The sequence below is a fragment of the Pyrgilauda ruficollis genome, unplaced genomic scaffold, assembly GCF_017590135.1.
Source record: "Pyrgilauda ruficollis isolate IOZ18807 unplaced genomic scaffold, ASM1759013v1 scaffold29, whole genome shotgun sequence".
NCBI lineage: Eukaryota > Metazoa > Chordata > Aves > Passeriformes > Passeridae > Pyrgilauda > Pyrgilauda ruficollis.
The window spans coordinates 1,355,938-1,368,558 of record NW_024524266.1 but is presented as its reverse complement, the minus strand read 5'-3'; the positions used below and the strand labels follow the sequence as shown (position 1 = coordinate 1,368,558).

Genomic DNA, 12,621 nt, shown 5'->3' with positions numbered 1-12,621 from the left:
CACTTAATTCCTTAATATATTAAGGCAGCAGATTTTTTTCTACCTTTCAGCCAGAAATCTTTTAGTAAGATTCTTCTATCTGAATCTGCCTCAAATACAGCTATGAAGACTGCCTTTTTAAACAGTGAAGAGAGACAGACAGACATTTATTTTTCTGAGACTGGGTAGTCCTCCAGAGCTCTGGCCATTGTCTAGCTTTAACATCATACTTACCACTTTGACAGGTACAAATAGATGAAATAAATTTTACCTGTAACATTAGTAATGTTACAGGTAAAATGTTAACTGTCAGACTATTTTTAGAGGTTTTTTTTTTTTAATTTTTAAATGACACAGAATGTGTTACTCCTGAAGACAGATTTATTATAACCACATTTAGAGTCTACAATTATGTCATAATTGTCTTGGCTTGAGGATTTTGGAAAACTAAATGGGTATTAAAAAAACTATGGCAGCAAGACTGGAACTAATGACATGCTGCCAGATGGATCAGAGATACTTTTAAAAATATCTCTGGAGTAATGAGTTTATTGGATAATAACAAAATTTGCCAATCACAAAACCATAGCATGGTGTATTTCATAATAAACTTACGGTAATTAATTCATTTGCATATAACACATCATATTTTAACATAGAACAGCATTTGTTCAAGCATATGATATTTTTTTTTGCCCAGGAGTATATACAGACTAATAGAAAGTATTATGATATCATTAATATAATTTTAAAACAGGCCAGCCTGGCTTCAGAGGAATCAGTGGACTGCATGGTTTACCAGGCACTAAGGGCTTACCAGGATCACCAGGTAAGTGAGGCTCTTACTCTACCTTTTCACAGGCACAACATTGTGTTCTCTTCAAGTTTGGTCAGTAAGATCTCTCTAATGCAACTTTTTAAACTGTGTCCTCCAAAGTTTTGGAATGTGCTTCATTATTGTGGGCTCTGGCAAACAACTCATACACTATGTGCTACCCCACAGGTGGATTAGAACACAACTTCAAATCATTATTTCTTTCCTCTGATAAAGTTAAAACTTCAAGGCCTTTTTTCTCATTATGAGCCTTTTCTTCAACAAGTCATTACAGACTCATGTATTTTATAAATCCACATGCTCTATACATGTACTTTAGCATGCATTGTTATATGCAGAAACATTTCAGCTTTCCTCTTTATTCTGAACAACTCAACAGGTCCAGATGGGTACGGCTCTGCAGGTTTCCCAGGTGCACTGGGTGACAAAGGAGAAGCTGGAGACCCAAGCAGAGTAGAAGGCAGCCGAGGACCTCCAGGCCAGAAGGGAGAGAGAGGTGTTCCAGGTCTGTGTTCCAGAGAATGGGATCCACTGTTGCTTGTTTCATCTGTGGGTGTTAGAGATGTCAGAAAATACACTATGGTGTAGACAGGTGAAGAGGTGAACTCCTGAAGCTGGGAAGGTCACTGTTTGGAGTCTGTATTGCTGTTCCCTTGCTCAGGAACAGCAGTGTGTGTTCCCCAGTGCTGCACAGCCTGGGTGCTTCCCCATCTTGGAGCACCCACTGGGCTCAGCAAGCTGCAAATGCCAGAGGCTACTCTCAGCCATCAGCTCCCCAAATGTTTTTAATCAAGTTCCAGTTACAAAAAGAGACCCTCTCTCTTTTTGTTGCAAACCTGTCCATATTTACCTTTCTCCTGAAAGCCTCAGAGTCTCTCAGTGTGTGATGGTCCTGCTGGCACCAGGGGCTCTGTTCCCATACACAGTGCTTTGCTGGTGCCATCTCTCCCTTGTGCAGAGTAAGCTCCAGCCCTCTGTGCTGTAACAGACTGTGCTCATCTCAGAATGGCTCTGAAATCACCTGTTTTCATCCATCCATTTCATTCATCAAATCCATCAAGAAGCCACCAGACTTGTGTTATGAGCAAATAAACTAATTACATATGCTTTTTGTGGCTTTGTTTTTTAAATTTTTCCAATATTTTGGCTCTGAAAGGATTAAGGACTGACTGAGATATAAAACCTTACTGCCTTTGCCTGCTTGGTTCAATGGCTCATACATATTCTTTTGTGTTACACTTTATTGTTACTAACATGCTATGCCATCTCAAATACCTTTCAGAGATTTATCAAGCATTCAAAAAAACAGCTTACCTCATTCATTTTTATTTGTCACAATTATAAACAGAAGGTCAACTTCCTAAAAACTTCAATATACTTAAAAGAATAATCTCTTATTGGTAGGGCGGATTTTTGACCACTTAACGTTTTTCATCTCTAGAGAACTTCTTGGATTTGAACTTTTGGTTTTAACTCACGCCAAATAATGCTAATTGTCTGCCCTGACCCTGCAGGCACAGAAGAACAAAGCTGCTTTCCTGTCTGCTTCAGTATACCTAGGATATTTTGAATTCTTCCTATCTTGAAATAATATTTTACCTGGCAGACACAAGATTATTAGTATTCAATGCAGTGAAATGTGATTAGGTACCCAGAGAGCTTTGGTGGAGGACTAGTATTTGGTTCTTAAAAAAAAAAAAAAACAACTTCCACAGTATCATCTGAAAAAATAAAACAAAAATCAGTGGGAACTGCAGGTGTTTTCTGTTTTGAAAATCCCACTCATTAGTCTAAGGTGAGTAATTTTAATTGCAATTTTGTATTTTCCTTCCAGTATTAATTATTTCTTTTCTTCGCTTCAGGAGTCCCAGGACCCTTTGGTATTCCTGGGCAGGAAGGATTTCCAGGGCCTCCTGGGATTTCAAATATATCAGGATATCCTGGTGATAAAGGCTCCCCAGGTCTAGATGGAGTGCCAGGTAATTCATGCAGCAGCAGTCATTGTTATTTCTGTCTTGATTCAGTAAAGTAGCCCTATTAAATACAGCAACTAAAATTGTTGGACAGAACTCATGGTAGATTAGATAATAGAGACAGACCTCTTGAAAGCAAAAGGCAGTTCCTCCAGGTTGTTCTCATGGCAGGGTTTGATCTTCATGCAAATAACAGATTAAATAATCCAGAATTCTCTTGACAACTTTCAGAAGCATTATGCTAATCTACTACTCTAAAATCTGAGGTCTGTGGCAGACTTACAAGTCTATTAAATAGTCTTAATCATGTACAAAATTCTCCTATGTGAAATGACCATGCGAGCTAAATTACACTGGAAAGTATTAGCTCTTCCTTCTTAAAAATTCCTGTTGCTTATTGGACTGCACAATCATTTCAAACTGCAGTGCCACTATGAAGAGCTTGTAGCAGAAGTTGCTCCACTAACATCTTTATATGATGCATGGAAATTTTTATGTGAACTCAGCACAAACTTAGAACAGACAAACCAGGTGAAAACCAACAAAATGCCTGGGCTTCCAAGTTTAAAGAGGATGTTAGTTGGTCTGACTCTGCATACTGATTCCAACTCTCCAAGCAGTCAGGAGAGTGGAAACAGGAACACCATATCCCAGCCAAAATGGTGAGACAAGCGTGGCTCACTCTTACGTTGCCACATACATCTTGCAATCGTACCTCATGTGATCCAGCTTCAAAAGGCAGCACAAGAGACACCCCCTCAAAACCCTACATAGTAAGGGTTATTCTCTCCTCAGAAAAAAAGGTCCAAATGTCTTGTAAGCAGCAGAGGTAACTAAAGAGAAACCTGCCAGGTTTAGCTTCAGGCAATATGAAATTCTAGAAAAAGAAGCTGTTCCCATAATTCCCAAGACAGCATAAAGTACTTATTTGGTTCCAGATGTTCAACTGAAGCACTGAGGTACACAGAACAGTAGGTCCTTGGCTCTGAGTCAGATACTTGCTGCTCTCTGATTTCTCTCTAGCTACTTGGATATTGTAGGATGAAGCAAGGAAACACCTAGGGAAGTGAGGCATTTGCTAGTGAAGGAATAGTTCATGGAAGGCTGTATCTCAGCCAGCACCCTATTTCTGCTGAAATCTTGCTTAACACTTGTGGGAGCGCCTTGTGGGAGCTTCATACTCTAATTCCTCTGCTACTGCTGCCAGCCTGACAGCAGGAGCAGGAGTGCTGAATAAGTCTGTCCCCTGCTTAAATTAAGGAAATAGAACCCAATGGGATATGGTTAGATAGTTCTGTTACTTTCCCCTGTGCCCAGGTGTTAAGTATAAACAGATTATAATTTATATGTTCTCTAAATAGGCTATCCAGGACCACAGGGGCAGCCTGGAGTACCTGCTCCACCAGGAAGCAAAGGAGAAAGTGGAGAATCAGGTAGGACTGGAGAAATTGGCCCAAAAGGAAGTAGAGGTGATCCTGGATTATCAGGAAGACCTGGCCTGCCTGGATTCCCTGGACCAAAAGGTAAGGATGGGAATGCTGATTGTGGCAGGAAGCAGGGGAGCCTTCTGTGCTACAGCAGCTTTAACACCATGACTTTTGCACTCATTTGTCATTTTGCATTAAAGGTCCTAGGGGTGAACAAGGTGTCATTGGCTTTATGGGCACAGTAGGATTTCCAGGTGATCTGGGACCCATTGGACCCAAGGGAGATAGAGGAGTAACAGGTAAGTGTGTGCAGTCAGATGGGTGACTCCTTTTGAAACCACTCATTCTGCAGTTCCACAGAGCTGATCTAACTGGCTCTGCTTTGAGCAGGAGGTTGGGCCTGGTGACCTCCAGAATCCTCCAACCTGCATGACTCTGTGAATCCTGGGAAATTCCAGAGGGCAGATCCTGAATTTAACATGAGTAGTCAATTCTTTGGCTTTGTGACTTGTTTGAAGTGCCAACTCCAAAATCAGAGCCACTTTTGTGGTTAATAAAAGGAAGGATTTATTGTCTAAATTAATCCTCCAGATTAGACATACTGAATATTTAAAGAGAGCTTTAAAATCCATCACTCCATCTATATCATCATGTATTTGTGTCTCTTGAAGCCCACCAAAAGATGGTGCTGCACCTCAGAGAGCTGCAGCTATTTGGGGGGAACTTCCCAGCTTCCTGTGTCATAAATGAGGGAGCAGTAGCATCATTAATTTCCTTTTGCTTATCTATGTACAGTCCAAGTGAAGAGAGTCTCTTGGAGATGATCCCATACTTGGAGATTGTCTCATCTTGGGCATCCCATACCCACACATATTTCCCCAATATAATATAGCTGCTATACCCAAGCTGGTGAGTTGCAGACCATAGACCCCTCATGCATATGCAGCCAAGTAAGAGCAACATGTGTCTGGATTAAAGGACATTAAGGAAAAAATATAGGGTGGTTGGGGTTTTTTTTTAATCAAACTATCTCATCTTGCTTCTAATGACAGGCTTCCAGGGACCTCCAGGCTCTCCTGGGCTGCCCCCTCTTCCTCCAAGGCTGGTTGCTGAGCAAGGTTCACCAGGTCCCCGTGGAAATATAGGACCTCAGGGAAGCCCAGGAGATATGGGACCTCAGGGCCCACCAGGAGATCCAGGTAGGAATCACACATTCAGACTGAAAGCTGTTCCCCTTAGCAGACTGAGGCTACCAGAACACTGATTTGATGCTCTTCTACTTTAAAGTCTGTAATCCAGAAAGGAGAGTCAATTTTTAGTCTTCCAAAGCTGAGGCTTCAGCTTTCTTCCTCCTCCTAGCATTCAGAACATAAGCAAAACAGGAAATAACTTTGGCAACACTCACAAACACAAAGCAACATCAGATATGGATCTCATGCACATCAAGACTGAATATCTTTGGTGGAAAAGTGCAGATCCTTGTGGGAACGCTGTCGGCTCAGGGAATAATGTAGCATCAATGATGTGTAGAGCTGATGCTCTGCACCTTTTGCCATGAGCCTCATCAGAGTTACATGGTGCCAAGAGTGAAGGATTAAAGTTGTGGGACTCATGTAGTCTTGACCCCAGCAAGCTTTTCCAATGAACTTGGTGCTTTTTGCCTGACCAAGTACCATAGGGCCTTACCTTCAGTGCAAACCCAGCATTCAGGACCAAACACACACAAGCAGAGCACATGTTAACAAAACGGGATGGGCATGTTGATGTGTCTGCAGTCACTGTGCTTACAACCATTGCTGTATAAGGTTTCAGAGGCTCACCGGGAGAGCCAGGACTCCAGGGCAGGGGTGGCATTCCAGCTCCTCCTGGCTCCAGAGGGGAACAAGGAGGAATGGGATTTCAGGGTCCGGTGGGACTTGAAGGTAAGAAATATCACACAGCACTTCTTTCCTCTTTCCCATTTCTCTGCACTTAATCGTTCTGCAGTTACTACTTCACTGGATGGAAATGAGAGGAGAGAGAGGAGGGGGCAAGAGGAGGAGGAGGGAGCAAAAGGAGGGTGGAGGAGGGGAAGGAAAGGGAGGGGAGGAAAGTTTCTGTCTTCATAGATACTTCACAAGGGACAACTAATTAAATGTTAACAGCTATCTTAGAGCAATATTTTTAGAATAAATTTTGATAGCTGTAGATATCAGTCTACTCATGAGTTTGTTTCACTCTGAGTGTATTTATTCTTTTTAAGTATTTTCAGCCTAGTGTTTAACTAACAGTTACATTCATGGAGACGAATGGCTGGGTAGGTGAAACTTGGATAGATGAAGTTTAAGGGAATGTATCTGTAAAGGAAATACCTGTGTCCTTATCAAATCAAAGATCAGAACTATTACTATCTTAGTTAGCTAAGCACACAAAGAAAAATGTATTTCCAGAGCATAGTTTCAAGTGTATGAGTCAAATGCAAGAAGTCCAACAACCACTGGTTAATCTTGGACTAAGAAAATATTTTAAAGGAAAAATCTGCTCATCTCTGTTGTACCAAGTATGCTCAAATTCATCAGAACTTTATTTGTGACTTTCCCTAGTTCTGGTGTGAAATACATTATTTTAGAAACTGTGGAGCCTGATCCAGTACCAATCTACTTCAAAAGCAATTGTTATAATCCTAGAACTGCAGCTCTTCTAATTTGCCATAAAGAAAAGGCATCATGCCATTAAGCTGTTCATCAGCAGCTTAGCTGGAAAATCAGCTGGCACCAGATCATTTGTGGGAGCGCAAGCTCAGCTGGATTCTTTCTTTTCTGCTCTCCTCTAAGGTCAGCCAGGCCGCCCCGGCAGCCCGGGGCCAGCAGGCATGCCGGGTCGCAGCGTCAGCATGGGCTACCTGCTGGTGAAGCACAGCCAGTCCGACCAAGAGCCAATGTGCCCAGTTGGCATGAACAAACTCTGGAGTGGATACAGCCTACTGTACTTTGAAGGACAAGAGAAAGCACACAACCAGGATCTAGGTATGTACAACTACTGCTGGCAGCAGCCCAGATTCCAAAAGCTGGGACTACGACAGACAGGCTTAGGAGGCACCAAAGTGAGAATATAGAAACTACATGTCTTCATGGAGTGCCCCTGAGAGAGCTCCTGCAAGTCATCAGTGTTGTTTGAGGAAACCTGTAAAGCCAGCACAACATTGTAGACCACAGGGCTTTCCTGGCAGGTGCTTGGGAAAGAGCAGGAAACTGGAAGTGTGCGTTGTCTTCTGTGAGAATGATTGCCTTTTTCTTCTTTTTTAACAGGGCTGGCTGGCTCATGTTTGTCTCGCTTTAGCACCATGCCATTCCTCTACTGTAACCCTGGGGATATTTGTTACTATGCAAGTCGAAATGATAAATCCTACTGGCTCTCAACTACAGCACCTCTTCCAATGATGCCCGTGGCAGAAGAAGACATTAAGCCATACATCAGTCGCTGCTCGGTCTGTGAGGCCCCAGCTGTGGCAATTGCTGTCCACAGCCAAGAAGCTTCTATTCCTCACTGCCCTGAAGGCTGGCGCAGTTTGTGGATCGGATATTCCTTCCTTATGGTATTGGCTCTACAGTGTCATGTTTTGTGCAGCAATGGGTTTTAAATTTGAGTGTTTGGTACTAGTAAGGCTGCTCCGCTTCAGAGGCCAAAACTATGCATCATACTGGGGAGCCAGGGAACTACAAAAGTAATTTCTAGGAAGCAGAAGAGGAAGATAAAAATTTCTGCGAATTTCAGAGAAAATTGTCTCTTGTCAGAGTAGCATCTGGAGACCTTACTTTATGTACAAAATAGCACTTCAGAACAGAATAAAGGGGCACCTGTGAGTTAACAAAAAAAATTACACTGAGGTGCAACAGGAGCATACAAAGCATTTTCACAGCTAAAGATTTGGAGTTATTTACATACATCACTATTAAAAAGCTGATCTAGGGAAAAAAGGAGGGAAAAAAAGGAAAAGGAACAACATGTTTTTTCCAAGCAACAACATGCTTTTTCCCTTCCTTTCGAAATTTAAAAGTCATTGGTGTTTCGGTCGAAGATTTTGAAGCCAAAGTCTTCCACTTACTCTGGAAAGAGAGATAGCCTCTGGTTGTTTTAAAAATTAAGCTTCAGTGTTGTTGGCAATAAGAGCTGAGCTGTACATCCCATGGCTTACATGAGCTCTTCAATCTTGTGATCTTATAATTAGGAAATGGGATGTTACAGAAAAACTTAGTGCTGGGTGTGCAGCAGAAGACCTACTGAAGGGCCTGACCTTTTTTTGCAAGACTGTACAGAGGGATCATACGAGCCCCAGAGGGCTTAGCATGGTAAAGAGTATCTAAAATGTCAGTGAATGGTCTGACATATGTTCATTTTTCTGACTTGCTTGATGAACACGAGAGTCAAAACCTGCAGGAGCATGCCCATGTTGTTAACTTTTTGAAGACTGGGCTGAATCCTGAAGTAAACAGTGTTGGAAAAGAAACAAAATTTCTGTGGCAGAAGACATCATAAAAGAACAATAGTCAACCTTACCCACAAACCATTTGTATGTCAAAAGCCAAAAACTTAAATTTTTCAGAAAATAAGATACAGGCAAATCCAAAATTAGGTACAGAAAAAAAAATCTCTACATTTTGAGAGTAGGTCAGTTTTACCATGCCTGTGTTTGACCTTTCTTTAGCTTCTATAAAAAGCCCTGACACCAATCTCGTAGTTCCTTCACAAGAATGTCAAGAAGTAATTAAATATTTGCAAAGCCCCATGTAAACACTGAGCATTGTTAAGAGCAAAGTTGTCACCTTAGCAAGAACTCTTTTCCGGAACAAAGTCTGTCAGCACTGTGGTACACACTGTGAGAAAAATTCCCATTTTCCCAGCTAGCTTGTGGAGCAAATGAAGTGTTTGGCGTATGCATTTTTGCTTCTCAGGCAACTGTGGAAAGCGTAGAGCACACTTGTGGTTTTCTCAGAGTACATGCTGTTTTAATTCCTTGGCTTAAATGTGTCACCTCCTTCCCCTGAGTAAGGTGCAGTCCTCAGTCTGCACAGACTCTGCCCAAACAGCCAGAGAAGTCAGTAAGATTTCAAGTAGCAAGGGCACTCCACTATCACACATCCTATATGAGTAAGCATTGCAGGAGGATAAAAAGCTATAGTGAATACCAGAAGAGATGTTATAAGCATAGAGTTGGAGCTTACAGACCAAGCATGGAATACCAGTGCCCATCCTGAGGTTGCCAAGCAGGGCTGCTCCCGTGCCAGGGCTCAAATAGCATCAGCAGGTTTTACTATCTGCTTTCCAGCTCCAACTGCAGAGGCCTCAAAGTTGAAAGAATTTATGCTGCCTCTTACATTCCCTACATTTACAAAACTGTTTTAAGAACTTCATTTTCCAGCTGCTTTCTTTTATATTACAGATTCTTTCCATTCCTAACAAAAATTCTACAGTATAACTTAAAAATACAGCTGTATATTTATTAAAGGGACAGAGAAAATGCCCATTTTGTTAGTAATGCCTTTGACAGAAGAAAAGTAACATTCAGTTCATTATCATAGAACCTGTCAAAGACAACAATTGAGTGGTGTAAAGCTGCATGATTCTGGTGAAATCGCTGTTAAAAAACATGTCATTCAAGGAACTAGTTATTGTATAGAAGTTAATTCTGTTTCTGCAGTGCTCCTTACATGCAATAGAGAGTAAGACTTTACAATTTGGGAAATTCAAATTAAATATATGGTGAAAAATTGTTCTTAGTGAGGGTAATAAAACGGAGGAGCAAGATGCCCAGACAAGTTGTGGGAGGTCCATCCTTGGAGGTATTAACAACTCCACAGCACCTTGGAGCAGCCGAGGTCAGCTTTGGTGTCGGCCCTGCTTTGAGCAGGGAGCTGAGGGAAGTGACCTCTAGTGGGCCCTTTCCACCTAAATGATTCTCCAATTGTAAGACTTCCAGAAAATCTTAACTACAGAAAGAGATGTTTGTTAGAAGATTTCAAAGAGGCATCAGCATACGGGCTAGCTGCTTTATATAGTTATAGCATAGCCAAACCCTTACACAGCTGCAGGACTGGCCAACTTTCTGCTCTGGAGATAAGAATTAGGAGCAATTCTAGTGGTTTTTCTCTTTTCACACATGTAAGTTTATGACAGTATTGCCTGAGGCTGCACTCTGAACACTGCCCTCCTTGTCTCCCTTAGCACACTGCTGCTGGTGATGAAGGTGGAGGACAGTCCCTGGTTTCTCCTGGGAGCTGCCTGGAAGATTTCAGGGCGACTCCTTTCATCGAGTGCAACGGCGCACGCGGAACCTGTCACTACTTTGCAAACAAATACAGCTTCTGGCTCACCACCATCGACCAGCCCTTCCAGAGCAAGCCCTCGGGAGACACACTCAAGGCAGGACTCATCCGAAGCCATATCAGCAGATGTCAAGTCTGTATGAAAAACTTATAAAAGTCTCTCACAGTATAAGGAAGCGCCTTATCACGTAGTCCTTATACTGAGGAGCCTTCTGAGGTGGTTAGACAATTGAATAAATCATGTTGGTGCTTTTTTTAACTTATTACCTCAAAAGCTGAATGGAAATTAATTTTTTAAATGTCTTTAAAAGCAATTAAGTATAACACAAATTAAGTCTAACAGATCTAGTGGTGTGTTCTCCCACTATGCAGAATATATACACATTTTTTGCTAGTCTAATATTACATCATTTTCCAGATGATAGAAATACTCGCAGCTTTGAAACACCAAAAAACTTCAATAATAAAAGGTTTCCTTGGTCAGATACCCACCGCATTTACCTGAAGAGAATATATGTATCTTTCTATTTACTGTATTTGTCACAACAGTAACACTAACAGCTGCAGTTCCATAAATTAACACAGGATGATCTAAGTCCTAAATTGTTGCAAAATACTGAAAATACACTGTGGTCCAAAATGCTCATGTCCAGCAATGAAACCTAATTTACATTTTAGTATTTTCTGCTTGGACATTTCAAACACACCCAACACTGTCTTCTTTTTTTTTTTTTTTTCCAAGCCTCACCATGCTTTAGCACTGCCAATAGCAAAGCCCACAGGCTTCCAAAAACAGTAACTAGAAAATGCAACTCTTTCAATTTGGTTAGAAGTCTACATGAAGAAGATTATCATTTTATTTTATAAGCTTGATGACGTTTTTCCTAGACATACCCCAAGCCAAACGATCCCTTGCTCCACCATGCTGTGGACATTTCATCTGTGTGACACCACCCACACAGCAGCAGCAATTGGTTTGTGCATTGCACCTTTTCCCCTCCGAAATTAAGCCACTCATCACAAGCAGGCTTCAGCCACATCATGTTGGAGCAGCACACGGGGTAGGGTTTGCAGGAGTGCTGGATGCCACATGACCCTCAAACACAGAACTTGCAGCCCTGCCAGCTGCTCTCTGAATGTGTCCTGTCCTGGCAGCTGGGGATGAGTGGCAATGGCATGGCCACCATCCCAACCTGCACAGAGTCATCCTTGCAAAAGCAAAGGAGTGGGCAGCAAGGCATTTATTTGGCATCATCTTTTCCTGTAGAAAAGGGTTGACAATTGCCAGAATGGCAATTCTGGCAGTTTTTTCCTTCTGTAGAAAGAAACAATTTAGCCCGAAGTTGCCTGTCAGCACTACAAGAGAGGAGGGAAAAAGGATCAACTACAAATTTCATGTTCACGTAATCTGATTAATACTTATAGCAATGACAGTGATTTTTCAGTAACTCACCTCACTCCTGCTTCAGATACTTCTTGGCTTTTATTATTACATTCCAACCTCACTGTATCATAAATAAACCCTTTCTTTTTCTACATCTCTATTTGTTGGTGATTTCTGTTTTGTAAACTGGGTTTTTCCATACAATGCATATGGACTACTCTGTTGAAATACTTTGTTTGCACTAAGGAATTAGAAAAGCACTCCCAGCAAACTCTTCCCTCTGAAACTCACTCTTCAACCAGAGAACACTTGTTTGTTTCATTGCACTTAAAAAGATCTAAGAGGGAAGCTGTCTCTAAAATCATTTATTTAAGATGAACAAGTAAAATAGTACTGTTTAATCTGTTATTAGAATGATGAAAGCAAATAAGCTGTGGCATTGCAGTTTAAAACAACCATTATTCATGCTCTACAATGTTCAGGAAACCAACATTTACCAGACTTGTCAACAGTTGCCTCCACAAAAAAAAAAGAAATATATATATATATATAAATTAAGTTAATCATAGAATTAGTTGAATTGGAAGGGACCATAAAAATAATTTTGTTCCAAGTCCCCTGCCATGGACAGGGAGATCTTTCACTAGACCAGGTTGTTCAGAGTGACATCCAACCTGACCTTAAACACTTCCAGGGATGGGGCACCCACAACTTCTCAGGG

General features: G+C 41.5%; 1 protein-coding gene across 3 annotated transcripts in view; it reads left to right on the top strand.

Annotated features, from left to right (window-relative positions):
* Window positions 1-12,054, top strand: part of COL4A2 (collagen type IV alpha 2 chain) — a 139,887-nt gene extending 127,833 nt beyond the window's left edge. For all 3 annotated transcript variants that reach the window (XM_041472307.1, XM_041472305.1, XM_041472306.1), the window contains exons 39-48: window positions 737-808; window positions 1,194-1,319; window positions 2,677-2,793; window positions 4,149-4,310; window positions 4,415-4,513; window positions 5,267-5,413; window positions 6,020-6,136; window positions 7,028-7,219; window positions 7,502-7,788; window positions 10,416-12,054. In XM_041472307.1, coding sequence (XP_041328241.1) covers window positions 737-808; window positions 1,194-1,319; window positions 2,677-2,793; window positions 4,149-4,310; window positions 4,415-4,513; window positions 5,267-5,413; window positions 6,020-6,136; window positions 7,028-7,219; window positions 7,502-7,788; window positions 10,416-10,670 — 1,574 coding nt within the window. In that variant the 3' untranslated portion in view covers window positions 10,671-12,054. The remainder of the gene's footprint in view (window positions 1-736; window positions 809-1,193; window positions 1,320-2,676; window positions 2,794-4,148; window positions 4,311-4,414; window positions 4,514-5,266; window positions 5,414-6,019; window positions 6,137-7,027; window positions 7,220-7,501; window positions 7,789-10,415) is intronic.
* The last annotated feature ends 567 nt before the right edge of the window (window positions 12,055-12,621 follow it).